Source organism: Tupaia chinensis, unplaced genomic scaffold (assembly GCF_000334495.1).
Source record: "Tupaia chinensis unplaced genomic scaffold, TupChi_1.0 Scaffold000187_1, whole genome shotgun sequence".
In the NCBI taxonomy this organism is placed as follows: domain Eukaryota; kingdom Metazoa; phylum Chordata; class Mammalia; order Scandentia; family Tupaiidae; genus Tupaia; species Tupaia belangeri.
The window spans coordinates 3,500,998-3,528,796 of record NW_006159662.1 but is presented as its reverse complement, the minus strand read 5'-3'; the positions used below and the strand labels follow the sequence as shown (position 1 = coordinate 3,528,796).

General features: G+C 45.0%; 1 protein-coding gene and 1 non-coding gene across 4 annotated transcripts in view; one reads left to right on the top strand and one right to left on the bottom strand.

Moving 5' to 3' along the window:
- The window catches only part of PITPNC1 (phosphatidylinositol transfer protein cytoplasmic 1), a 358,712-nt gene that overhangs the window by 181,104 nt on the left and 149,809 nt on the right, over positions 1-27,799 (bottom strand). For all 3 annotated transcript variants that reach the window (XR_003549130.1, XR_003549131.1, XM_006146773.3), the window contains exon 2: positions 9,240-9,388. Coding sequence is in view for 1 of the 3 variants with exons in the window: in XM_006146773.3 (XP_006146835.1) it covers positions 9,240-9,388 (149 nt within the window). In the remaining 2 variants the exon portion in view is untranslated. The remainder of the gene's footprint in view (positions 1-9,239; positions 9,389-27,799) is intronic.
- Positions 3,522-3,626, top strand: LOC114007522 (U6 spliceosomal RNA). Its single transcript, XR_003549134.1, has one exon. It is a non-coding gene; the product is annotated as a U6 spliceosomal RNA (small nuclear RNA).

Here is a 27,799-nt window from a genome sequence, read left to right as displayed (position 1 = left end):
CCCCGGCCGGGCACCTCCCAGCACAGCCTAATTAATACAGCAGCCGTGGTGGTGAAGAACACGACACTTCATGACTGAAAAACAAGCCTAAAAATAGCTTCCATCTTTTCTCCAATGCCCTCCCAGCCCCACCCTCGTTCCCCCCTCCCCCCGCCCAGGGCTTCCATGGGAAGGGATTGGAGAGATGCTACAGAAGAAGTAAAAAATAAAAGATGATAAAATAAAAGCCCACCTTCCTACGCTTCTGGGTGGCAGGTTTTGTTTGGAATCACTACTCCAGAGTTTGATTAATATCTTGCCTCTGTTTCTTGGATGCCAGCTGAAATGAGGGTTGTTGAAGACAAGCCAAGAAATACCACTCATTTGGTTAACTGAACTGGACCGAAGGCCCAAGGACAATCGCTAAATGTGCCGTTGCATTAGCACTAATGTAAATGCACTAATGTGGAGGACGGACAGCAGATGCATTGGGCAACCACAGAAATTCACCCGACGGTGTATCCATCAGATACTGTAGGAAGGGCCAGAGGACGGAGCAACCCCACGATCCCTGAAAAATGAGAGGTAAGTGCTAAAACGATGAATGACATTCTAAGAGGCCATTATACCCAATTTAAGAATTTGGCAAAGGAATTGAATAGACACATCTCCAGAGACATGTACAAAGAGCCAACCAACACATGAAGAGATGCTCAAAGTCATTAGCCATCAGAGAAATGCAAATCAAAACCACAACAAGAAACCACTTCACACCTACAGGGATAGCTTCGATCAAAAGGACAGGCATCAGCCAGTGTTGGTGATTATGTGGGGAAACTGGAACCTTCATGCATTGCTGGTGGGAATAGAAAATGGTGCAGCCACTTTGGAATACAGTTTGGAAGGTCCTCTCCCCAATCACTGGTAGCCAGGGCTTGGTTTGGGAACCCAATGCAAGGCTTATGCTTAGGATTTTGGAAAAAGCATTGGACAGGAAAAAAAAAAAAAGGGACAATCTGGATTCACTGATGACCAATGCACAGCTATGGGGTGATGGAGGCAGAATGAAGTCCACTGGTTCTGCTTAAAAGTGGTTCTCATCTCTGTGTTCTTAGCCTTCTGGTGCTGCCTGTTTTCTATCCATTCTTAAGCCTCCAGACAATGGTGTGGACCCTAACACCTTTCAACGAAAGGTCATTTCAGCTTAAGTCAGATGGCTACTTTTGGTGGTGACTACAACCTTGCCTGACAGACTCAAACTGCCCCATAGTTTGTCTGCCACTGGACTCTCATCGATAACTTCCACACCAGCCAAAGTGTACTGGCATAGACACATAGGCGTTGGGCTGTCATTACTTGGTAATAATTATTGCTAACTCTAACTCCCTTTTGAGCAATTTCTGATTTCCACATTAACCAGAGAGCAACCTGATTATGTGGGCTTTGAATATTTCCAGTGCCTCGTGGTTACTCTGTGTAACGAATCAACAAAGCGGTTTCTGGATGTGATTTGGCTTCCAAAGCAGGTGGACGTATGGAAGAGTCCCCTCACTTCGCCAGCTCATGAATTCAGGTCTGCAGAACAGTAACATTCAATGGGCACTGGGAACATCTTAGCTTTTACCAGTCTGTCCTCAGGACCCACCCCTCCGTGGATCCTCACAAGATGGACAGATGGATTCTCAAACGCTGGAACCAATTGGCCTTGAATCCTACCTTGATCAGAAAGCAAAGACCGTGACTTACTTGTTAAGAGATTCCCTCCATATCTGCACAACTGGTGACACATCATAGGTTTCAATAAATACTCATTTAACGAATTATAAATATGAAGCAACCTTGCCAAGGTGGCAGTCACATGACCTGGGCCGACCAGACACAAATCAACCTAAGGTGGCTCTAAGTCCTGATTACAAAGCAATGAGTTTTCTTTTATGATTATGGAAATGAATTTTTTAAAAGTTTTTGCTTTAGAGAACATGCATCACCAGAGAGAGAGAGAGAGAGAGAGAGAGAGGAAAGTGAGAAATCACCTCCTCAGGGGGTGGCCTCACCACAATCCCTTCTCCTTCACTCTCCTCTCAGGATTTTTGACACACATGCACACAAACCCAGTATGATTTTCAGGTCTCTGGGTCCAGGACTTGAATCGTCCAGTCAGCCATGTGGGATTTAGTGCCTTAATCTCCCTGCCACCTACTGGCCCCAGAAATTAATCTTATTCATAGTTATGTCACATATCATTTTTTTATTTTTCTTGCTGACCCGTGGTCTGCCTGGTTTTCAGGGTGTGCACATTCTCTTCCAAATGTGCCAAGAGCCTTTTAAAGTATGTGACTGGGGACAGAATGGGACATGAAGATCTTTTGGAGATGCCGGTCTCTGTCTGTCTGTCTCTCTGTCTGTCTGTCTTTCTCCCATGAAAGAAATAAACTTTTCAAATATTGAAATAAAATGTTGTAAATGCAGGTTAAATTTCTTCCCATGCCCATTCATTCCCTTCTTTCCTCAAAAGTAACCACTAATCTGAAAGGGACTTATCAATGTTTTGACACTTTAGCTTAACACGCAGTTACATGTAAGCAACATATATAACCGCAGTGGTTTTATCTACATGCTCTAATTTATGTAAACATATCACACTGTACATAACCATGTATGTGTGTGTGTTTTCTACCTTCCCTGTTGCACATTATGCTGTATCTTTGAAATTTATCAAAGCTGATCTGGTTCATTGAGCTGCTGTGGAGTTTTCGATTATGTGAATATACCATAATGCATTTCCACTCAGACATTCAGATTGTTTCCATTTATTTTCCGTTGCATACACTGTTAGAATTAACCCCCTGGGACATGTCTCCCTGGGCACAGTGTAAGAATTCCTCTAGGGTTTTACCTACAAATAAAACTGGTAAGTGGAAGGTGTATTTTCAACTCTTCTAATTAGTGCCAATTGTTCTCTAAAAGGTGGTATCTGTTTATACCTCTCACCCACACTGGAAGTGAGCTGTCCTTTCCTCACGTCCTTGTCCATCCCTGGTATTATCAGACTTCTGACAATGTGATGTGTGAGAAAGGGTGCACTATTATAGTTTTAATTTGTTTTGTCTACCTTCTTATAGAGTGCACATTTCTCTTCTCTTTCACACACATACACACACACACACACACACAGAGGCCATTTATGCTTCCTCATCTCTGAATTGCACTGCCTGTTCAATCTATTGGCTATCTTCCACTGGTTGTCTTTCTTCTTTTTTTTTTTTTAAACTAAAAAAATTAATCTGGGACCAGCCGATGGCATAATGGTTACGTCGCTGGACTACCATTGTCGACCGCAGTTCGAGTCCCAGTTCCAGCAGCTTGAAACTCATGCCGGGTGCATGTGCATGCGTGCCCAAAATCCCAAGAAGAGAATGAACAAGAAGGGATTGTGGCATGGCCATCCCCCCTGGGGGGTGATTTCTCCCTTTCTCTCTGTCTCTCCAGCAAGTACATGCACCCTATAGGAAAAAAACTAAATCTTTCTTAAAAAATATAAAGTGCTCAATTCAGTAGCATATGTTCTAAATTTGGAATGATACAGAGAAGATTAGCATGGCCCCTGCTCAGATGACACGCACATTCATGAAATGTTCCACATTTTTGGAGGAAAAAACAAGTGAAAGTATGCTTAACTGACAAAAAATGAGAAGCTATTTGCTGATAATAACATATATAGTAATGTCTTTGTCTTGACTGACATGCATGGTATTTATGCTGGAAAAAGAACTGTTGTACACTGTAAAGACATGATTAAATGTAAATAAATAAGAAAAAAAAACAAACAAAAAATAATAGTCTGTAAGGGTGTTTTTTTAATTGTTGTTTATATTTGAATACCAGTCCTTGGTTTATATGTACATTGCTGATATTTTCTTCCGGGTAGGAAAGGTTCTTCTAATTTTGGTGTCTTTTACTATGAAAGCTTTCTTTTCTTTTCTTTTTTTTTTTGAAGGTTTTTTTCCAAGGGGCACGTGAGTTCTCTAGAGAGAGACAGTGAAAGTAAAAGTGAGAAATCACCCCCCAAGGAGGATGACCACACCACAATTCCTTCTCCTCCATTCTCCTCCTGGGATTTGGGGCACATGTACACGTGTCCCCAGGATGATTTTCAAGCTGTCGGGTCCAGAATTAAGCATGGTTGGCCATGAGGGAGTCCAGCACCTTAACTATACGCTACCTGCTAGCCCTGCAAAGGTTTATGTTTGTGCCTTTTGGTACACAGAGATTCTTCATTTTAATGTAGTCATATTAATCAGTCCATTTCTTTGTCTTACTAATTAGTTCTAGTCTACTTTTCACATAATAAAGTCATTTACCTATATTTTATTATTTTTTCCAAATTTAGGTCTTTAATAAATCTAGACTTTATTTTTGTTTATGATTTGAAGTAGGAGTCTCACTGTTTATTCAGTTGGAAACCCAATCACCTCAACATTACATACTAAAGTGTTCATATTCCAGTTCTGTCAAATGCCAAATAACAATAATGGATTGGATCAATGTGGGGGGTATTTTGTTCCATGAGTTTTAAACTCTGCTCTAGTACCCCACTGCCTTAATTACTATAGCTTTATAGAAAGCTGTAATATCAGGTAGGATAAAGACCCTTCTACTTAACTTTTTAAAGTCATTTATGTGAATTTTAGGATTATCTTCTCTTACTCTATTAAAAAAGAAGAAGAAGAAAACCATAGCATTTTAGTTAGATTGGCACTGAATTTATAGATTGATTTGGGAATTGATCACAACTTTATAATATATGGGGTTGTTGGAAAAGTCATGACATACTTTTTCTATGCAAAAATGCATTATTGCTTTTCTTACCACCCAATTGGATTTTCTTTTTCTTTTTTTTTTTTTTAAAGAGATTTTTGCTTTAGGGCCTGTGCGCTCACCAGAGAGACAAAGAGAGACAGAAAGTGAGAAATCACCCACCGGGGGAATGGCCATGCCCTAGTCCTTTCTCCTCCATTCTCTTCTTGGGATTTTGGGCATGCATGCACAAGTGCCCAGAATGAGTTTTAAATGACCAGGTCTGGGTCTCCAAGCACGGTCAAGTACATGGGAGTCCAAAGACATACCCATTATGCCATCTGCTGGTCCCAACCATCCAATAGGATTTTCAGTCCATAAATATGATATATCTTACAATTTGTCTAGGGTTTTTAAAAGGGCCACAAATGTTTTATATTTTTTTTTCCAAAAAGATTTTGCAGATCTTACAAATTTATTACTGAGTATCTTTAAGTTTCTTATTCTATATTTTCCCAATTATTATTACTACTCTATATAATGCTATTGATTTTTGTATAGGGCTTTAGACTCAGCAATCTTGCTGAATTCTCATATTGATGTTAATGACTATCAAGAAGGTATGAAATTTCTATATTAAACAATTATATTCTCTGCAATTGACCATTTTCTTCTTTCTTCTTACTTTCTTTCCTGTTCTACTGCATTGGCTAAGACCTTCCCACGATGTTAGATAAGAGTGGTAATAACAAAGAGTCTTAGTTTGTTCCTGACTTCATGGTGGACAAGTACACTAAAAGATTTATTAAATGTTAATTTAATAAATTTCAGGGGTAAATCCGATTAGGTCATGATATATTATTTTACTCGTGCTAATGTTTCACAGAAGATTTTCATGTGGTAGCCACTGTTAGTTGTTTTCTCAGCATTTACCTTCTATTTTCTCTCTGTTCCTCTATTTGCAAAAAAAGTTTTTGAGAGGTTTTTGCTATAGAGCGCATGCGCTCGCCAGAAAGACAGAGAGACAGAGAGACAGAAAGTGAGAAATCACACCCGGGGGGATGGCCACGCTGCGCAATCCTTTCTCCTCCATTCTCCTCTCAGGATCTTGGATACACACACACACACACACACACACACACACACACGCCCGGCATGAGTTTAAGCCACCGGGTCCAGAACGAACCACAGTCGACTATGTGGGGAGTCCAACGACAGCCATTATGCCAACTGCTGGTCCCTTAATTTTTTTTTTTATTCTTTTTTTAAGTTTATGTCTTTGGGCAAGTGCACTGCCAGAGAGAGGGAAAGCAAGAAATCATCCCCCAAAGGGGGATGATTATGCCACAATCGCTTCTCCATTCTATTCTCGGGATTTAGGGCACACACACACACACACACACACACACACACACCCCTGATGTGATTTTCAAGCTGCCAGGTTCAGGCCTCGAACCACAGTTGGCCACATGAAAATCCAACCCCTAAACCACCATGCCACCTGCTTTCCCTCCCCATTTCTAATAAGCAGACTACGCGTCTCTTGTATAGGAAAGAGCCAGCTTCTGCAAGCATTTTCTTATTGTCAGGGAGGAAAATCTCATATCTCATTGCCCAGCACTAAGTCAGATGGCCATCCCTAGCTGTTAGAGTTGCCAAAAAATTATCTCACGTTTTGATTTACCCTCCAAATTTACGTTTCCTACTTACCATAGCTCTTATAGGTTTCTATTTTTTATTCCCTTCTCCTCTATGAATTGATCAAGTTTTCTCTTGGAAGTTATGTATTGTTTTACTATCCCTTCAGAAGTTACCATTAGCTTTTGCATACACATATTGGTCTTTAAAAATCTGAAAGTAACCAGCATCTCTTCAATTTCTGAACAACATCAACACTGTAGTGTTTTTTTACTGTAATTTTACCCTCCCATCTTCTGTGTAATTGTTGCCTATTACTTAGATTCCACAAATATCCCCTCATTAGTTATTATGAGGCTTTTTAAAAATTTGCTATAGGGCATTTGTCAGAGAAAGAGAGAGAGACAGAGACAAAGTGAGAAAAAGGGAGAGGAAAAGTGAGAAAGCACCATCCAGGGGTACGGCTAAGCCCTTATCCTCTTGGGATTTTGGGCACATATGCACGTGTGCTTGGCGTGTTTTTCAAACTGTTGGGTCTGGGACTAGAACCACGCAGTTGGCCATGTGGGACCCACGTGCTTTCACTGCAACATCACCAGCTGGCCCTGGAAGTATTTTTAAAACACCCTATGCTCATTCAGATTTGCCCAGATATTTGTCAATGTACTTGTTTATTGTTATCTTTAGATACCCATCTCCTTCTGGGCTCAGTTTCCTCGTTCTTGAAGCACATCTTTTAGTAGTGCTTTCATTGAGAGTAGGCTAAGAGTTGTACTCTCTCTCAGCCCCTGATTGTCAAAAACTATTTTTATGCCTGATTCTCAGTTTCAACCTCTGATGTTGTAGGCCTCAGGCCACATTTATGGACATGATGCTCCGAGCACCTAGCTGTCAGGACGTACACACTCGGTTGTGATACTTCCTGGCTTCCTTAGCACTAGCGGGTCTGCTTTCCACTCTGGTTTGAGTTCTCTTTATTTCTAGCATCCAAGGATTTCCTTTTCTTTGTCTTGAGTCCAGCTTCGTATTGTTATATTTCATCCTGTGTTTGTCATAGGAAGTGGGGGAAGGGCCGTATTAATCTTTTTAGTTACTATTACTGGAAGTCCACATATTCTATTTATAAAAGATTTCCCTCTTACTAATGTTCATTGCTCCCCCGTAAAATTAATGCCACATAAATATGGTAAGATGAAACAGACATGACAGACATCTGGACATTTGGTACTCTGTTTCAACAGAAGTTACAAAGTTTCTCAATTTTTTCTTGATTTTAGTACATAAGGAACATTCCTCAGGCAATAACTTGAGAGAATGCGACCATCCGCCAAGGGATGGAATTTTCCATTGGTTTCTGTTTTCCGACACCTCCTTCACTTCTCTTTGTTCTACAGAAGTGATCCCTGAGGAGAAACCTGCTCAATATTTGATTTACACCCTCCACACTAAGAATGCCAAAGCAGAATACTGAGAAACCTGCCTCTGTGAGGGAGCCACCCCTGGGCCAGACCTGGAGCTCAGCTACTTCTGCAAATCCACAGCTGGCTGCAGGCCGAACTGGTTCCAAATCCTGGGAATTCACAGCCACTAATAGATAAATGGATAGATCTTATTTGCATTTCATCATGACTCAGGAATTCCCTGGTCCTGTATCCTGGACAGAGTAAAACGCACTGGTTTAAATAGCCCCAGGCCTTCAATGTCATGAAACTGGCCTGGGAGACCACGCTGTACCCTATGACAGGAGCCAACATCTCCCATCAAGAAGGAGCAGCTTACTTCAGACTGCTCACGAGTGAAGCCAAGGTGAGAATGGCGAAATCAAATGTGGCTCCTCTCAGAACCATCTGACCAAGTCCAAGGCACTAAGAATGGGTAATACTCACAGACGTCAGTGAATACACTGGGGACACTGTTCAGCTCAGATGTCGAAGATGCTTTCTGAGTAATCATATGTGGGCCACTCGGACAGGCCATGGGGGAGAAAAGTATTTATTCATGGAAAGGCTAATGTAGGACTGGTTCTCTGGGGTAGACAGTTAGTTTCGATAACATACATTTCATGTCACATGTGACTACAAATATTCTGACCCAGAAAAGAACTGAATGGAAGAAGACAGGAGAGTTGAGGGGATAGGGCAAGGAGAAGATCAGAGTGGCCCTGCAAATCAATTATGCCATGAGTGATAAGAAAATAGCAAGCGATTAAAGCACATATTTTGGGAAGCAGACAATAGCCTTGATTAGTGCTGGTTTATAATCCTCAATGCTTTGTCCTTCCAAAAGGAGAATGATGACCTTTCCCTTGGGAAGGATGGCTTTACTTGAGAAAGGGACGTGGCCTTGTTCATCACGGAGCGCTCAGATCTCAGGTGACTGCTCATTCTGTCATTTCCTGAGTGGTCACTTGGCAATGAAACCACATGAAGTCAAGGCCCAAAGGCATGATGCCACCTTCAGCACTTCCGTCCAACATACATGCAAGACCAGCCCCTCTCCCCAGCTAGTACTGAAGGGAGGAGAGAGTCCTTCCATTCTTAAGATTAGATTTCAGCCTTTCGTGTCATCAAAGGGGTGGGAAAGGGAAGAGAAAACCCCTCCTAAGGAAGATGCAGCTGAGAACTATTCTGCAGAATGCGGGAGGGCAGACTCTGTTTTGGGAACAGATGAGACCAGCGGTCATACAGGGTGGACAAAAGAGCTTTCCGAGTGACAGTCACATCCCAGGTGCCCCCTGTCTCTCCTTACGTCACGCTGGGGGTCAAGAGGGAGGAGACGTGTGTGAGGAGACAGCCCCAGGATGGGACGCAGATGCCACCACCTACCTGTTGAGATACACCCGCTTCTCCGTGAACTGCCCGTTGCCGTGGTGAGGGTCTTCGAAGGGCTCATTCTGGACGACCTCCACTCCCTCTCCTCGGTCGCTCTGCTCATGGCTGTGCTTGCTGATCATGTACAGCTGTCCGATTTTGTACTACAAAACACACAGAGACAGAGACACGGAGGTCAGCCCACCGCTTGCTCTGACAGCCCCCCGCCCAGCCACCGCGTGGGAAGGAACGAATAACATCAGCACGTTCTGCTGCGAGGAGAAAGCAGCCGCGCGGGCCTCGCGCTGCTTTTCCCTGGGAGCCGGGGAGAGGACTAGCTGTGAGCAGAACGCAGAAACGGCATGTTCCTGTGAACATTCTGCATCACCTTGGCAAATGCTCGCTGTGCGGCTCTGGTCTTCAGGGCCTGGCAGCCAGCCAAGTCTTGGGAAGGGCAGCGAGGAAGGAGCGCTGGAGCCTCCCTTCCCTTTCCAGCCCTACGGGCTTAAATGGAACTAACGTCCTATTTGGTTTGGCCAACGAGCCTGGGTGCGTTATTTCTGTCCTTGCTTTCTGCCTAATTAACAACATTGCTGGGCACAGAGGATTAGATGTCACCTGCTTCTTCCATCCCCTGTCACAGTGCTCAGCTCTCCTGTAGGCCTCTGTCCCCTGGAACAGCAGTGCTCAAAGGCAGCGGAACATCAGAACCACCCACAAGCTATTAAAAGCTCCAGATGCTCAGGCTTCACCACGGTCCCGGTAGAGAGCCGATGCTAAGAACCCGTGTTCCAGAAACCTTTTCCACAGAGGACCATCCCCAGTGTCTTTAGCTCTGTTCACCCATTCTGCGAAGAGCATGGAGCCTTTCAGTCTGAGGTCCCAGAAGCCGCAGGTCTTACGCTACAATGATAACCTGAAGCAACATACAGCAGGAACATTTTCTGTCCTTTCTTCACTGTGGGGCTGATACACTCTGCCTCCTACCTCTTCAAAACCCCCAGGGACCCCAGTGAGCTTTCAAAGTGGCAAAACTATTTTGATAGAGGAAAAAGAAAGAGGAGGGGATAGCACAAGTTCTGCATGAGTGACAAGTCTGCTCAGACCAGGAGTCAGGGTCATGTGACCCTGCTGTGATCCATCCTGTAGATTTGGTGTGACCCAACAGAGACACAGAGTCATGACCACCAAGGCCTCTGGGACAGGGAGCAGGGCCTGAGTCTGCCACACGGTAACTCTGGGTTGTTCCCGAGAGTCCTGGTCAGCAGAGATGCAAGTCCCCTGACTGTGTGCATGAGAGAGCGAGAGAGAGAGGTTTTAAATGAAGGGGGCAGGACAAAAGTACAGGCCAACAGTGCAGTCAGTCCCAAAGCTGAGAGGACATACACGTCCGGAGGTCCCTGTGTCATTCTGAGACAGGTGCAAGGAGGGAAGTGTGAAGAAGCTGTGACAGGCTCTGCTCTGAGGCCAGCCCCAGGGACCAGCCCGTAACCATGACAATGGGAACAGCAGCTGGCTAGGTCTTCTCAAAGGGCTGTGCTTCCTCTCTGTGCCACGCCCCCCTCCAGATTGTTCTGTATTTAATACAATTTTTTTTAAAGAGAGATTTTTGCTATAGGGCACATGTACTCACCAGAGAGAGACAGAGAAAGACAAAAAGACAGAAAGTGAGAAATCACAGCCAATCAATCACTTCTCTTCCATTCACCTCTTGGGATTTTGGGCATGTATGCGCACATGCCTGGAGAGAGTTTGAAGCTGCTCGGTCCAGGACTCAAACCACGGTCGACCATATGAGAGTCCAGAGACATAACCATTACGCCAATTGCTGGTCCCTAAAACACTTTTAATGTGAGTGTGTGTACATGTATGACTAAGCCACTATACAGTGTATTCTGGATGGGAAACTGCATCTTGTATGCTGTGACGATGTTCAGTGAATGAATGCAAAATAAATTATTAATTAAAAAACATGAGTGTGTGTGTGCACGTGCGCACTTGAGGGGAAGGGGAGCACTGATAGTGACAGCAGGAAGAGAAAAGAGGAAACTCAAAGATAAATCAATTTTGAAAACAAATTTCAGGATCAGATGCTTGACAGGCTTCTGCTTAGTCTGGTATTGCGTTTACTTATGCTCGCAAAGACGAGCGCTCTTTGCAGGAGAAAGACAGCAAGGGATTTTTTTTCTGCAGACCTGTGAGCTGGGCCCTCGCCTCGCACGGGCTGCCACACTAGCCTCTAACGGGATTTCACCACAATCACATCGTACTTGGTGTTCAAAAAAATACGTACATACAGTGGAATAGAATTCAACTGTAAAAAGGAAGGAAATACAAATAGTGAAACTGCTTAATGGCAGTTCTGAGTTGAATCGTGACCCTCGACATCCATATGGTGAAGTCCTAACCCCCAGTGTGTAAGGACGTGACAGTGCTCGGAGACAATCTTTACAGAGGTAATCAAGTTAAACGAGCTCATTAGGGAGGGGTCTAATCTGAATGCAGTCCTTATAAAGGGGAAATGTCGACACAGATAAACAGGCATGGAGAAAGATGAGGGAAGAGACACAGAGGGAAGATGGCCAGCTACAAGTCAAGGACGGAGTCCTGGAACAGGTCCTTCCTTCGCAGGCCTCGGAAAGAACCACCCTGCTATCCTCTGGACGCTGGATTTCTGGCCTCCAGAACCGTGCGCCGACGCATTTCTGCTGTCTAATCCCTGGGCCTGTGGTACTCTGTAATGGCTGCTCTAGGAAACGAGTATAATAGGTTTGGGGTGACGAAAACGTTCTCGACCTAGACAGAGACGGTGGTTGCACAACAGGATACACTAGATGCCACCGAGCTATTTATCTTAAAGTGGTTCATTTTCTGTTATGTGAATTTCCCCTCAATTAAAACAAAAAACAAAACAACAACAAAAAAAAGTTGGTGCCAGACAATGCAGCAGCAGTAACACAACAGCCTGTGATGCTGAACCCACATGAGAAGGTCGCAACTTCGTGTCTCATGGCCCCCCTGTACACGCTGGACATGTATGGTGACCCTGCTGGGGGTCTCTCTCTCTCTTTCTCTTGGAAGAAATAAATGAATAAACCTAAAAAGGTCTTGACTCTTTGGAAGCGGATGCCCCGACACCAAAGTCCCAACGAGGGTGTAGTGAGAGGTCTACAGACAGGCTATGTCTACCACTGGGCCAGCCTCAGGAGCTGGAACTCACTCACACAGAAAAAAACGCATGGGGTCAAGGTCGAAGCACGACACAGAAAAGCCATTAGCCAGATGCGAGTCAGCCCCGGCTGTGCTGCGCTCAAGTGCTTCCTGCTCGTCAGGAGGAGAAGGCCTAGCGGCCGCAGCTGATCCACAACAGCCAGTGGACAGACAGCCCAGCCGCCCGGCCTCATTGATCATTCCAGCGGCTCCCGAATGAGCCAGCGCAGGGCAGACAGCACCCTTAGCTCACTAAGGCGGCGTCACTGTGGGGTGACACTCTAGCCCAGACACAGAGATGGTCCAGGTCTCTGCAGCGGTCACTTCTTCTGTCCCCAGAAAGCCAGGCCTGCTCTGCTGGTTGTGGCCACAGGGGCTGGCCACCAGGAGCTGGTTTTTTTTTTTTTTTTTAGGTTTCTTTCTTTCATTCATGAGAATGAGAGAGAGAAGGGGAGAGAGACCCTCAACTAGGTCTACATTGTGATCCATCCCCTCCTTCCCAGCCCACCAGGATCATGGGCACACAGGCCACATATGTACGGGTCGACCGTGGACCAGAACCCGTGATCTCCCACATTGACCCAGTATTACTTGAGCTGCACGTTACCAATGGGCCACTGAGCCGGCCCAGCTCTCACGTGTATTTAATTATTTAGATGTTGTTCCTTTACTTGTGATAGAGGGAATGTGTGCATAAACGGGGGCGCCCTGCACAGGGTCCAGTTACTCCACTATCCTCTCCCTCCCCCGCCCGCCCAAGGCCTCCAGCCTGTCGGATCTCAGGCACTCACAAGGGAGCCGGGAGCACTTCAGGCTGACGGCTGGGGATTCGATCAGGTTACAAGTGACCTTGGCACGGTGATCTGGTACACTACCTCCTACACCACCACTACTGGGGCCGTTGTTTTAAAACCATAAACTCACACATAGACTCAAGCAGCAGTTACTCAGGTGGGGAAGCGGGAAGGGGCAGGCAGACATTGAACACCTATGACAGATCACCAGGGAGCCTCCTAAAATGCTGCATCCTGGGTCATTCCAGATCTTCTGTACTCACAGGGGAGGGGACTGAGAATCTTACGCAAATGTCCCAAAGCGTTGAGAACCCCAGGAGCAGAGCCGTTGGTACGACGGTGCCAAGGCTAACGTGGTCCGTCTTTCGCAGACCTGATGCTTTTTCTCTTTCATACTGACTTCGTGCAAAGCTCCTGCCCTGATTCAGGGTAAATGCAATGTCCCTAGTTACCACCTCCAAACAAACTTGGATGCTAAATGAAGGCTGAAAATCCGATGACCTGTCAGAAGGCTTCTGGAGACTTCCAGGCCAGAGAATTGATAATGCAATTGATAGGATGAGGTAATATGGCAAGCTGTACTGAGCGCCCTTTAGTGTGAGTCAGTGATTAGGTGCTTTGCAGTCATATTTCTTTTTTTTTGATTTTTTTTTTTTTTTTTTTTTTTATCATAAGGTCGCTGTGTTAACAGAAAGAGACAGAAGTGAGAAATCACTCCCCAGGGGGGACGGCCATGCCACAATCCCTTCTCCTCCATTCTCTCTGAGGATTTGGGGAATGCATGCACACACACCCGGCATGATTTTCAAGATGCAAAGCCTAGGACTCCAACCGCGATCAATTATGCAGGAGTCCAGAGCCTTCACCACAATGCTACCTGCTGGCCCCTTCTTTTCTTTTTTTTTATGTATTTCTTTTTCTTGCCAGAGGGTGTGAGTGTGGATACATGCACACGCCAGAGAAAGAAAGCACTCCACATGGGGAGTGCTACAATCCCTCTCCATTTCTCCATCCCGTCAGGAGTTAGGGCACACATTCATGCCCGGTGTGTTTTCCAGGCTGCCAGGGCTAGCCGAACCGTGGTCAGTCACGTGGGCTCCAACTTTCTATGCCCAGCATCTAACCGCTGCAGTGCTGGGCTGGCCCTGCAGTCATTTGTAATACTCAGAATGGTTCAGTCAGGTGGGTATTAACAGACGAGGAAACAGATTTAAGAGGTTAAAGATGTTTCCCAGGGCCAACTGGATCCCAAGTGGCCACCTGCACAGTTTAAGTACTGGACCCAGAGTCTTGAAATATAGGCCTGGTGTGTGTGTGTCAGTGTGTGTGTGTGTGCCAATCCTGAGAGGAGAATGGAGGAGATGGGATTGTGGTAGCCCTCCCCCCAGATGGGTGATTTCTCACTTTCCCTCTCTCTCTTTCTTCCTCTGAATGAGTGCACATGCTCTACTGCAAAAAATATAAAATAAAACAAAATAATTTTTTTATTTAAAAATAAAACAAACAGACCAAAAGAATATTCCCCAGGCCATGTAGCTTCTAGAATACCATAGACAGGTCTGTACTCTTTCCATTCCATCCATCTTCAACCTTTCTTTCTTTCTTTTCTGTTTTTAATTGTCAGAGGGTGTGTGCCCTCACCAATAAGAAGTGGAGACAGAAGAGCAACCCCAATGGGGTGTAGTCATGCCCCAATCCCTTCCTCATCTCTCAGTCCCATCAGGATTTTGAGCATGTATACCCATGTCTAGCATGTTTTTCAAGCCACCAGGGTTGGGACCTGAATTATGGTTGGCCATGTGGGATCCAGTTCTCCTAACCCGAATCCTTATTCCTTTAACAGGTGAATGGCTTTAACGATTTGATTTTTTATAAGGGGAGTCGGGGGGACATGGAGGCAAAAAGCCACTGCCTTGGGGCCAGCAGATGGAGTAATGGTTACATTCCTGGACTCCCGCATGGTTGACCCCAGTTCAAGTCCTGGACTCAGAGTCTTGAAACTCACGCCAGTTGCATGTGTGTGCATGCCCAAGATCCTGAGAGGAGCGTGTTGGAGAAGGGATTGTGTGTGGCTCTCCCCTCTGGGGGGCGATTTCTCACTTTCTGTCTCTCCAGTGAGCACATGCGCTCTATAGCAAAAACCTCTTCTTAAAAAGAAAGAAAATGAAGCCACTGCCTCTGAACTTTGCTATTTCAGAAGATGAGTAACGAGTCTGATTGAAAGCTCGAAGTTGTTTAACACGTGCTCCCCTATGGAAGGGCGGTGCGATTATGCTCTAACTTTGTCAAGTCTATTGTTACCATTCCACAGCTTAGGTGATCCTCATTGCAGGCAATCACGATTACAGACAGCTCTGCGCGGCGGGCTGAGCCTCCGTGAGAGCTATCGTCGGAACAGCTACCCCAAATAATTATCTCTGCAGTCAAAAGCATCATGGGGAGCCAGCTCGTTCCCACTCGCACACAGCACTGCACCTCTGAGAGCTGCAGAACCCGAGGCGAGGAGGGTTGCATAACATGCCTGGAGATGCGGAGCAGTCTCACCAGTGTATACTTCTGCAAGCTTTGGGACTGAGCACTGCAAGTTACTCAACACACTTCAACCCTGAATCTTGAGGGTGTTTTATTATTATTATTATTTTTAGATTTTTGCCATAGGGCGCCTGCTCTTGCGCAAGAAAGACAGAGAGGGAAAGGTGAGAAATCACCCTCTGGGGTGATGGCCACACCACAGTCCCTTCTCCTCCATTCTACTATTAGGACTTCGGGCACATATATGCCTCTGGCGTGAATCTCAAGCTGCCAGGTCCAGGACTGAAATTGCGATCAGCCATGTGGGAGTCCAGTGCCTTAACCACCATGCCACCTTTACCACCATGCCACCTTTACCACCATGCCACCTTAACCACCATGCCACCTTAACCACCATGCCACCTTTACCACCATGCTACTCGCTGCCCCATCCCCCCCTCTTTTTGCCATAGGGTGCATTGCACTCACCAGACAGAAAAAGAGGAAGAGGGACAGTGAGAAATCACCCTCTAGGGGAAAGGCCATGCCGTAATCCCTTCTCCTCCACTCTCCTCTCGGGATTTTGAACGTGCACAGACACATGTCTGGCATGCTTCTCATGCCATGGGGCCAAGATTTGGATCACGAAGCTGGTCATGTGGCAGCCAGCGTCTCAACCTCCATGCCACCTGCTGGCCCTGAATCTTGAGTTTGAAAAAGGTAACTCTAAGTTAAAAGTTCTGAGTATAGTACCGAAGTATTATCTGAGTGCCAACAAGTGCTTCAACATCATCCTCATCTGAAGAAGTAGTAGACCCCATGTTTCAGGCTCAGCAGAATTCCAAGCTGTGACTGATTTTCACTTAGTTCTTCCCTAATGGCTGAGCTATCGAGTTTTTGCACCCCCATCCTAAAGAACCAAGAGCATGTCATGTTCCTTCCAACCAGCCCCTGTGCTCTCCCTTTCTATTCCTTGGTGAGTCCCAATATATTTCCGAACAGCATGATGTGAAAAGAAGGAATCATCACTTTTGGGGTCAAGATCACAGACTCCAGGTGGAGTTATACCCCGATGATGTGACCCCGGCTCTCAAGACTGCAGGCTGGACCTCAGAATTTGGATCTATCGTACTTTGGCATTTGCCATTGAAATGGGCAGATGCCACGTCGCCTAATAAAAAATGGAGAAACACGCAACCTCTGATTTAATGTGAAATCACATATTTTCCATCTGTGAAACGTGCCTGATGTCCTGTCTCACTCTGGCTGTGCATTTAGGGAGTAAAGAGCAGAGGGTGGCATAATTAAGCATTCTGGGAGTTCTCATGTCATTCACATCGTCATGAATGTTTTTGTTGAAACCCTTTCCTCCAGCCTTCTCTGCTGCCAATACATAGACCCCAAAGCATAGTGAGGCAAATGCTTCCTGAGGTGTGAGGAACCCACTGGAGAGAGTGTCTAAAAGACAAGCCACAGGGGATCCAGGCCCATTGCTGGCTGCATGCCAAATCGTGTCAAAACTGTAATTACATACAGGGGAGGAGATACAATGAATCCAGATTTTAACAACCTTGTCTCAGAAAGCTAGAGGCCAGAGTAATCTGTTGTCTGTAATCCCAAAGCACAGTTCAGGTACTGCGACAAATGTTCTGGTCTAGTGGTTGACAACCTGTGTGGGCAGGCACCTGGTTTTTAAATAAAGTTTTATTGGAACAGAGCCATGCTCATTCATTCCATGGCTTCTTTCATGCTACAATGGCACAGTTGACAGAGACTGTATGGCTCCCAAAGCCAAAAATATTTACTGTATGAGCCTTTATAGAAAGGTTTGCTGACTTGTTCTTTTGCAACATTGGTCTAGTCTAGGCCAGCGTTAGCTGTCCACCTAGACCTGCACTGTCCAAGAGAGTAACCACTTTTAACTGCATTTAAAATGCAGCATGAATTTTCTTTTTTTCCTTTTTGGTTTGGAGAGGTTTTTGCTATAGGGCGCATGTGCTCACTGGAAGGACAGACAGATAGAAAGCAAAAAATCACCTCCCAGAGGGGATGGCCATGCCACAATCTCTTCTCCATTCTCTTCTCGGGATCTTGGGCACGCACAAGCATGAGTTTAAGCTGCTGGGTCCGGGACTCAAACTGCGGTCAACTACATGGGAGTCCAGCAACATAGCCATTATGCCATCTGCTGGTCCCGCAGCCTGAATTTTAAATTGCCTTTAATTAATTTAAATTTAAAGATTAACGTTAATTTGGTTATTAGGAAACCTTTATGTATGTCTCCAACAACTTAGGTATGTGAATCTATTTGTTTGGACTGGGAATTTTATGAAATGTAATTAATGATCAGGTATCGCTCATAAAAATTTAGCATCTGACTTAGGATTCCTTTTGGTGTAGAAGACACAGATTTTAAAGACTTACTCCATAAACAAGTAAATAAATAGCCCTTTAATAATTTTATATTGATTGCAGATTGAAATGATAGTGTTTTGGTCATGCTGAGTTAACTAGAACATATTCTCTTTTCTTATTCATGATACAGCATGTGCACATGCGACAGAAAGAAAAAGAGAGAGAAAGAAAGAGAGTGGAGCCTCCTCCCCGGGTCTGGTCAAGCGACAATCCCCTTCTTCCATCCTCCAGCCTGTTGGACACTTGCTTGTGTGCCCCGCACGGTTCGGGTCGACTGGGCCAGGGAGCTGAACCTTGGTCACCATGTGGGATCCAATGTCTCTCTGGGAGCACACTGTATTCTTAACATTAACTTTTCCTGTTCCTTTTCACTTTTTAAAAAATGTACCTATTAGACATTTTTAGTTTACAAAGGTGGCTCTCATTTGCGACTCACTCATTTCCACGACGTGGACGCTACTGGTCTAGACCCCAACCCAGACCAACCGGAATTCAAGGCGGAGACCAGGTCAGAGGCAGGCCAAGAGTTCCCCTGGGTTTCCAAGCCGGCCAGTCTTACTCTGGTCCTCAGGGCTGCGTGGAGGAGCCCTCCCTTCCTGAGCAGTCTATTACCTGGGCCTCCAGTGAGGTGATAATTGTTCACAGTGTGCTCCAGTGGAAAGCACAGAGCTCTGAAAAATGAAAACGTGGAGCTGACAGCCTGATTCTGCCCTTGACTAGCTTTGTAACCTTAGACAATTTACCTATCTGAGCCACAGTTTGTTATCATTAAAATGGGACTAGTAACATACCTCACAGGACATGGCGAGAATCAAGTGAGAAAAAACTTGCAAATTAAAATGCTGTGTAAATTGTTAAACTTGCACAAACTGCTCTGGCTCTTGCTCCTTCTGTTTGGCAATGCATCTGCCTGAGACGACAGATCTGCTTCATTCATGAACCAGGTACGCTGCAGTTCCATACCATGTAAGAGAATGAAGCAGCGGCCATATACGTGTACGACGGATAACCAACGAGAACTTGCCCATCTGTCCAAGACCTCTGTTCTGTCTGTAGAAATTTCATTAGGTTCAGCTGTGGTCATGTAGAAGTAGCACTGCTTGGGAGGCTGGAACCTACATGGCAGGGTGTGTGTGTGTGTGTGTGGGGGGGGGCTACATGGTAGGGTGTGTGTGTGTGTGTGGGGGGGGATTCAGTCCCCAGGCCAACCTGAACATGCAGGTTGTGGTTGTGTTTGCCTGTAATTTGAGCTAATTGGGAGGCTGGGGCAGGAGGACTGTGACACAATGAGACCTTGTCAAAAGTACAGATATGGCCAGCAGGTGGCATGGAGGTTAAGGCATCGGATCCCACATGGCTGACTGCATGGTTCGAGTTCTGGACCCAGAGACTTAAAAATCACACTAGGAGCATGTGTATATGTGCCCAAAATTCTGAGAGGAGACTAGAGGAGAAAGGACTGTGGTTTGGCCACCCCTACTCCCACCCCCGGGAGTGATTTCTCATTTCACTCTATCAAGTGTATGCACCCTATAGCAAAAAAAAAAAAAAAAAAAAAAAAAAAAAATCCCTATCTCTGTTGCTTCTCTCTCCCTTCCCCCTCTCACTCATAAAGTTGAACATTTTTCAGTAGATTGTAGCCAGATCAAACACTTGCCACAAGGATTACAAAGAGCATGGGAACTTCCACTGATAGGAGATACCCAGAACTGTCGAATTCGGAGACAGAGAAATGAACAGCGGCAGCCCAGTGCTGGGGAGAGAACAGGCTCAGGAGCGTGTGTGGAATGGGGAACGGTGTCGCAGCGTGGGACGATGGGTCTATTCTGGAAATGGATGGCGGTGATGGCTACACAATAGCATCAATGTACTTGAAGGCACTGAGACGTACACTTAAAAGTGGTTAAGATGGCAAATTTTATGTATTTTTACCCCGTTTTTTGAAGTTTTGCCATAGGGTGAGTGTGCTTGCTGGAGAAAGAGAAAGAGAGAAAGTGAGAAATCATCTCCCAGGGAGAATGGCCATTCTGCGATCCCTTCTCTTCCATTCTCCTCTTGGGATTTTGGGCACACACACATGCTGGTGTGTCTTTTGGAGCTGCTGGTCTGAGACTCGAACAGCACCATCAGCTATGTGGGATCCAGTGCTCTAATGGCCACGCCACAGGCTGGCTTTATCCATTTTTTTTGAAGCCCAGGAACACGTCACTTTCAGTGAGTGATGGCTCACCCTGCAGGGTGGCCACCTGACAGGATCTAGTTTATGATTATGGAAAGGATTTTCAACGACAGGCACATTTCTCTTCTGATAGGCCCTCGGTTTGGAAGCCCATCTGAAAGCGCTAAGCCTAGCGGACAAGAGAAATAGAAAACGACTTCCATCAGAGGCGATGTTAAGTGAGACACCCTGAGTCTTGCCACGCCAAGGGAGCTGTCTCCGTGCTCTGCCCTCAACTTGGATGTTTTCAGTATCAGCATTCTGGGGGCCAGACAGTGGTACAGTGGTAAAATGCAATGCTCTGCAAGGCTGGTAGTGGGAGGGTTCTGAGTTCAAGTCCCAGGGTCTCCCCGAGTACTCTGTGGATATGCTTGCCCAGAACCCAGGGCTGTTCTCTCTTACTCACAAAATAAATAAACTTTAAAAAAAATTATAATACTTAAAAAAAAAAAAACATACAAGCATTCTCAAGGACGCATGTTGCTCCGAAGCAGGACAGCGCTGGCTCTGAGATGTTGCAGAAGGGAGGGACTAACCGAACACTGCATTCCCACCTCTCCTGCCCCAACATCACGGTGGCGAGGACCATTCTGTACTGAACACAAATGTCACATTTCACAGCCTGCCCCCTTGGGCCGCTCCTCTGCCTGGGGTTCTGCCCAACAGTGTTGCTACAGCAAGATCCATTCAGTTCCTTTTCCCTTTGGGAAAGCAGTAGGTATTTTTACTTCTAAGGGTGGAATCTGATTTGGGTTCAGCTCAGGGCAACCTGACAGGCTAACCCCTCCATCTTCCAGGCCCTGTGATTCAGCGTGCAGATTTCTCCATGTAGACAGAGGTTTAAAAAAAAAGGTGTAAAGTTCTTGGGTGTTTCGTCAGATGTCTCTCTGCCAGGTCAATAAACCATGAAAACCAATATCCGATCCCACAAAGAAAATACAAACCTGCAGCTCATACTTCAGGATATCAGCACATCATCACACATTTATCTTTTCTCTTGGATTTTTATAAGCAGCCCTCTGAGGTGCCTTGTTTATGTAATACCTGTGTCATTATGCCAGGGTGCGAGAATGAAAAAGCTGATAATAAGATTTAAGAAGGAGCTGAGTTATCGACATCTAATTCAAAAAATCCCCCTTTTGTGACAAACTAATATAAATACCATTGCACAGCGACGCTTAACCCGTCCTAAATTTTGGACTGCACCTAAAGAAATAGAGCAACAACTCCACAGGCTCAGCATACATCTTGTGCTGGTGCAAATGCAATGCCATCCCCGGAGTTGCCGAAGACTCCACATCATCTCATGTGCACTCAGCCAGCTAGGCGTATAACCTACTTCACTGAGGACAGGAGAGTCATGATATTCTTTAAAGCATCTGAACAGTATGAGTGTGCACTTGATCTACCTCGCCCATTGCTGACTCGCCTTCAGGGGTGCTATTCTAGCTCCAAGAATTCATTTGACTCACAAATGGAAAAGCCAAATTGACAACATGCAGCACTTTTCGGCTGCTTTATAAGCATTGACTAAGGCAGTAGGTGTCATCTCGTGTTTATAAATGAGAAGCTGAACAAATTAGCCATTGGTGGGAGACAGGAAGGACCGTCAAAAGCACGAATATAGGGACATTCAGAAGTTAACTCAAAACTAGTAGCTGGCCCTAGCGGCAGAACATGGGATTTCTTCACGCATTGGTTGAAGGGACCGTGGTTCTTTTATTTTTTTAAGAGAGATTTTTTTTTTTCTATAGGGAACACGTGCTCACTGAAGAGACAGAGAGAAAGAAAAGTAAGAAATCATCACCCCCGGGGGGAGGATTACACTGCAATCCTTTTTCCTTCATTCTCCTCTTGGGATTTTGCGCATGCACGCGCACACACACACACACACACACACACACACACACGCATGCACCTGGCATGAGTTTCAAGTTCTGGGTCTGGGACTTGAACTGCGGTCGGCCATGCGAGAGTCCAGCAACATAATCATTACACCATCTGCTGGTCCCGGGACTGTAGTACTTAAGAGTCTTGTGCTTTCTGTTTCTGGTTCACTCACTCGATGAGCATCTAGTGTGTGCCAGGTCCCATAGACACTGGAGCAGAGCTGTGAACAGACCCAGTGTCTGGCAAAGAAGAGGACTGCTTGTGGATTTCTGCCTTGAAGACAGAGGTTTGAGCGGAGAGAACTTGACGCAGTCATCGGTACTCCCAAATGATGTGCCAGGGAAGGTGAAACCGATTGCCACGCAAGTATATGGAGCGCTCTGGTGACAGGTCTGACCTTTAGTAAGCAGTCTGGGCTCTTTGCTTCCTACTGACCCTCCCCCTCAGCCTCTCACAAGATGAACAAGGGGGAAAAACGAGAGAGTGCTCTCTCAGCTCGCAAATCCTGAGCTGTCGCCTTGCAACCCCTTCGTCACTGCTCATTTCTGTACCCTGACCTCTTAACCAAGATGTTCCCAGAAGAGAAGTCCATCTACTGTCAGGGTGGTAGCATCTTTCCAAAATGAGAGGAGCTTCTGTTCCAGAAGCCTATTGTGACTTTATGAAAGGTGCGGCTTATCAACCTTTTATGACGTCCTTTATGAAAATAACCAGTTGTATCAGAGGGAGGTGTACCAGTATAAAGCCAAAATGCACTTTCAGGAATGACAGCGATTCCTTTCCGTGTGCTGGAGCCCTTCAGAGAACAGAAGGGTAAGCTGGCTGCAAAGAGAAGCCCTTGCTGCTTCAGGTACACTTGAACAATGGGCGCCCTTAATGTTTGGAAAGACAATCAAGCCACTTCAAGCCTAGAAAAACCAGATCTCAGTAGTATTTGAAGGTCATCGAACTCCTTTGCTTGCGTGAGTGCTGGCTGGCCCAGCAAGTGGTTTCAGGGTTCTGTGAATTATGCAAAAATGCTGGGGGAGAGTTACCACCAACTTGTATGGGTGGATCTAAGCTTGGAAAGTTCTAGCGTCTTTCCTCACCCCACTTTGGACGAGAGGCCCCAGGTTCCACAGGCGCAGTACTTGAACCCAGTGGTTAGAGAGAAGCTCTATTCTCTTAAGCAATCACAGCCTAAGAGTGCTGCTTCTTGGGTAAATACAAGCAGGTAACTGGTTGAGAAAAGCAAAAGGCTGACAATGCCTGCTCTCTTGAGATAGTTAATGAAGTTAGGCAACATGGAATAAATTGGTAAATTTCCAAGAATTGCTACATTAAAAAAAATCTATCTTTTGAGCTCCAATTGCACGTTAGATTTACTCTAATGACTTGGAGAGATATTCTATTAACTGGTCCATTTGTTTTTTTAAAGATTTTTGCCCCCAAGAGCTCATGCATGCACACAATAGGACAACGCCTGCTCTCTTGAGATAGTTAATGAAGTTAGGCAACATGGAATAAATTGGTAAATTTCCAAGAATTGCTACATTAAAAAAAAATCTATCTTTTGAGCTCCAATTGCACGTTAGATTCACTCTAATGACTTGGAGAGATATTCTATTAACTGGTCCATTTGTTTTTTTAAAGATTTTTGCCCCCAAGAGCTCATGCATGCACACAATAGAAACGGGGAGAAACAGAGACAGCACCCCCAACAGCGTCTTGATGCCACAATCCACTCCCACCCTAAGCTCAGCCAGTCCCAAATCATGGGCATGGACATACCCTACACTTTAAGGGAAGTTCTGAAGCACCAGCATAAGGCATATGGGGGACTCAAAACTGGAGCTCTCCTCTGTGAGGCTCCCAGAGAACTGTTACTGCTGTGCCACTGTCTGGCTCCCACCTGGTACACTGAGGCCCTGTCCTTCCCTGCATCAACAGGTGGTAGGTTCTTTAGTTTCCCAAAGGAGCACACAAACAAGTGTCCTAGGCAACACCATTATGGAATTTACTTTATTGTGCTCGCAGCAAATGCACTAACACTGGAACATACAGAGACTAACCTGGCCTTATGAAGGATGATATGCAAATCCATCAAGAATTTCATAGTTTTCAGGGGCCAGGAGGTAGTCTGGTGGTTAAGGGCGCTGGACTCCCACATGGCCAACTGCGGTTCAAATTCCAGAACTGGCGGCTTGCTTTCTCTCTCCCCCTCTCTCTCTTGCTCTTGCTCTGTCCCTCTTTGGTCAGATTAAAATGAGTAAGTAAATAAATAAAGTTAAATAAAAAATAATTTTTTAAAGGGACCAGCGGGTGGTGTGGTGGTTAAGGCACTGGATGCTCCCACTTGGCTGACCATGGTTCAAATCCTAGACCTGGTGGCTTATTTTCTCACCTTCTCTCTTTCTCTTTTTCTGTGTGTGACTCTCTGGTCAAATTAAAAATGAATGAATGAATAAATAAAGCTAAATAAATAATTTTAAAAATAATTCTTTAAAAAATAATTTCATAGTTTTTAATCAATAAACATTGTAATTTTGGGCTGAAAAATCACATTGCATCCCAGAAATATATGTAATATACATAATTATTATGTCAATAAAAAAGAAAAAAAGGTAATTTACCATGTTTTCAAAGAGTTGAGAGAGGGACCAGCAGGTGGTATGGTAGTTAAGGCCCTGGACTCCTACGTGGCCAGCCATGGTTCAAGCCCTGGACCCAGCAGTTTGAAAATCATGCCAGGTAGGTTGTATGTGTGTGTACTCAAAATCCCAAAAGGAGAATGGAGGAAAGGAATTGTGGTGTAGTCATCCCCCCGGGGGTTGATTTCTCACTTTTCTTCTCTCTGTGTCTCTGTCTCTCTGAGACGAATGCACATACTCTATGGAAGAAAAACTTTAAAAAGAAAAATACTAGTTGGGATAAAAAAGAATATGGCAAACAAAATGAGGAACAGAAAGTATTCTTCACAGAGATTTTTTTTTTTCTGTTGCTATGGTAAAACCTACAAATAGGACTGGCCGCAGAGCCCAGTGATTAAGGGAGCTGGAGACCACATGGCTGACTGTGATTCAAATTCTGGCCCCAGAGACTTGAAAAACATGCTGTGTGTCTATGTCCAAAATCCCAACGAGATAGAGAAGTGAGGAGGGAACTGTGGCACCATCACGCCCCTTAGCTGGGAGATTTCTCCCTCTTTCTCTGCTCTTTGCCTCTCTCTGGTGAATGCACACGCCCTCTGTCAATAAAATATTTTAAAAATATTAACAAGTAAAATATAACAGTATATTTTAAAAATATTAACAAGTAAAATATAAATGTAAAATTGACTATTTTAACCATTTTTGAGTGTAGAGTTCAGTGGTGTTAAGTACATTCAAAATGTTGTGCAGCCAGTGCCACCATCAGTTTCCAGAACGCACGCACACGCACACGCACACACATATGCACACGCATATGCACCCAGCACATTTTTCAAGTCACTGGGGCTTAATTCAAACCGGATTGTCAGTCACATGGATCCAGCACCCTTAACCTCCAGAGGAGCTGGCCCCACAGGATGGTGTACCGTCAGCTCCAGGTTCCTTCTTAGATCTCTCATTCTTATAAAGCCCGATTTAGGCGGTGCTTGAGTGTTTCAAAGCCTTCCTCCCAGTAAGTACAGAGACAGTTGTGGGAGAGATTTCAACCCTATTATTTATTTAAACCAGAAGAGTCAATCGGTAGACGCCTGATAAAACACTAGTGAACTCGGGGTTGAAGAGTATCTGTTGGCAATGCTTTGGTTGAAAACAGAAGGTAAACTCAATGCAGTAAATCCTTTTCATGTCGACAGGACCCAAACGCATTTGCAAACACTGAGTGGCTCTTTTTAAGGGCAGCACGAAGAGGCAACTATGGCTTATTACCTAGTGGAGCCCAGGGGTAGTGGTGGGCACGACCTGAAAAGGCACTTCTATTTCTGTCAATATTATTTTGATGGCCCAGCAGGTTTTATGTAATAAATGATAGAACCACAGCATAGAAGGCAGCAGAGTCCTACGGAATTTACTTATGAATCCAATATATATCATTTTTATTCATGGATTTGGGATGAAAAAGCCATTCTTTTTTTTTTTTTTTTGGAGAGGTTTTTGCTATAGGGTGTGTGCGCTCGCCAGATAGACAGAGAGAGACAGAGACAGAAAGCGAGAAATCACACCCCAGGGGGGATGGCCATGCCACAATCCCTTCTCCTCCATTCTCCTCTCGGGATCTTGGGCACGCACACACACGCACCCAGCATGAGTTTTAAGCCACCGGGTCTGGGACTCGAACCGCAGTCGACTACATGGGAGTCCAGTGACATAGCCATTACACTAACTGCTGGTCCCAAAAAGCCATTCTTGATCATTTGCATTTTTCGTGTTTTTCTTATGAATTAACTCAGTTTTTATTCTATTTTAGATGACAGTTATTCTTGAAAAAATAATCTTAGAAATAACTCTAAACTCTGCTGTAGACTATATACATGTTTCTCACACTTTTCTTTTTAGGTATACAATTCAGTAGCTTTTAGCATATTCACAAGGTTGTGCAACCATCGCTATCTCGATCTAGAACATTTTCATCCCCTCATAAGAAATCCCATACCCGGGGCCAGCAGGTGGCATGGTAGTTAAGGTCTGGATTCTCACATGGCTGACCACAGTTTGAGTCTGGACCTGGCGGCTTACTTTCTCACCTTCTCCCTCTCTCTCAGGTTGAATTAAAAAACAACAATAATAAATAAAAATAAGTGGATAATTCTTTTTTAAAAAAGAAACCCCATACCCATTAGATTACTTCCATACTCCCCTCCTCCCAGCAACCCCTAAGCTACTTTCTGCCTCTATATCTGTGCCTATTCTGGACATTTTGAATGGGTGGAATCATACCATATGTGGCCTTCTGTGACTCACTTCTGTCACTTAACATATTTTTAAGACTCATCTATACTGAAGCAGGTATCAATACTTCCTTTCTATTGCCAAATAATATTCCATTGTACGGATACACCACATTTTGTTTCTCCGTGCATCAGCTGGTAGATGTTTGGGTTTTCACCTTTTGGCTATAATGCGCCTTTGAACATTCGTGTATGCGACTTGTGTGGACGTAGGTCTTCATTACATTGTTGGCCACATGGGTAACACTATATTTATCCCTTCGAGAAACTATCAGACTCTTTTCTACTGCAGCTGCACCATTTCACCTTCCCATCTACAATGTCTCATACTACGTTGGATAGTTTTAAGTTACCTCCAGGAACAAGAAAGCATACAAGTGACTTCAAAAACCAATAGCAAGCTATCGGACAAGTGCACCTTCGGTTGCTCATACGACTCTATTTTCCACTTGGGCACATCATCCATTGAACAGACGTCGTGGGCAGCTCCCCAGCCACATGGCATTGTTCATTACTCTACGGCACAACAGAGAACTAAACATCACACTGCAGGCAGTGAGTGTGATGTGCCGAGACCCACACCCAGACATGCTAATTATGTGGCATAGATGGAAGGTGGGCG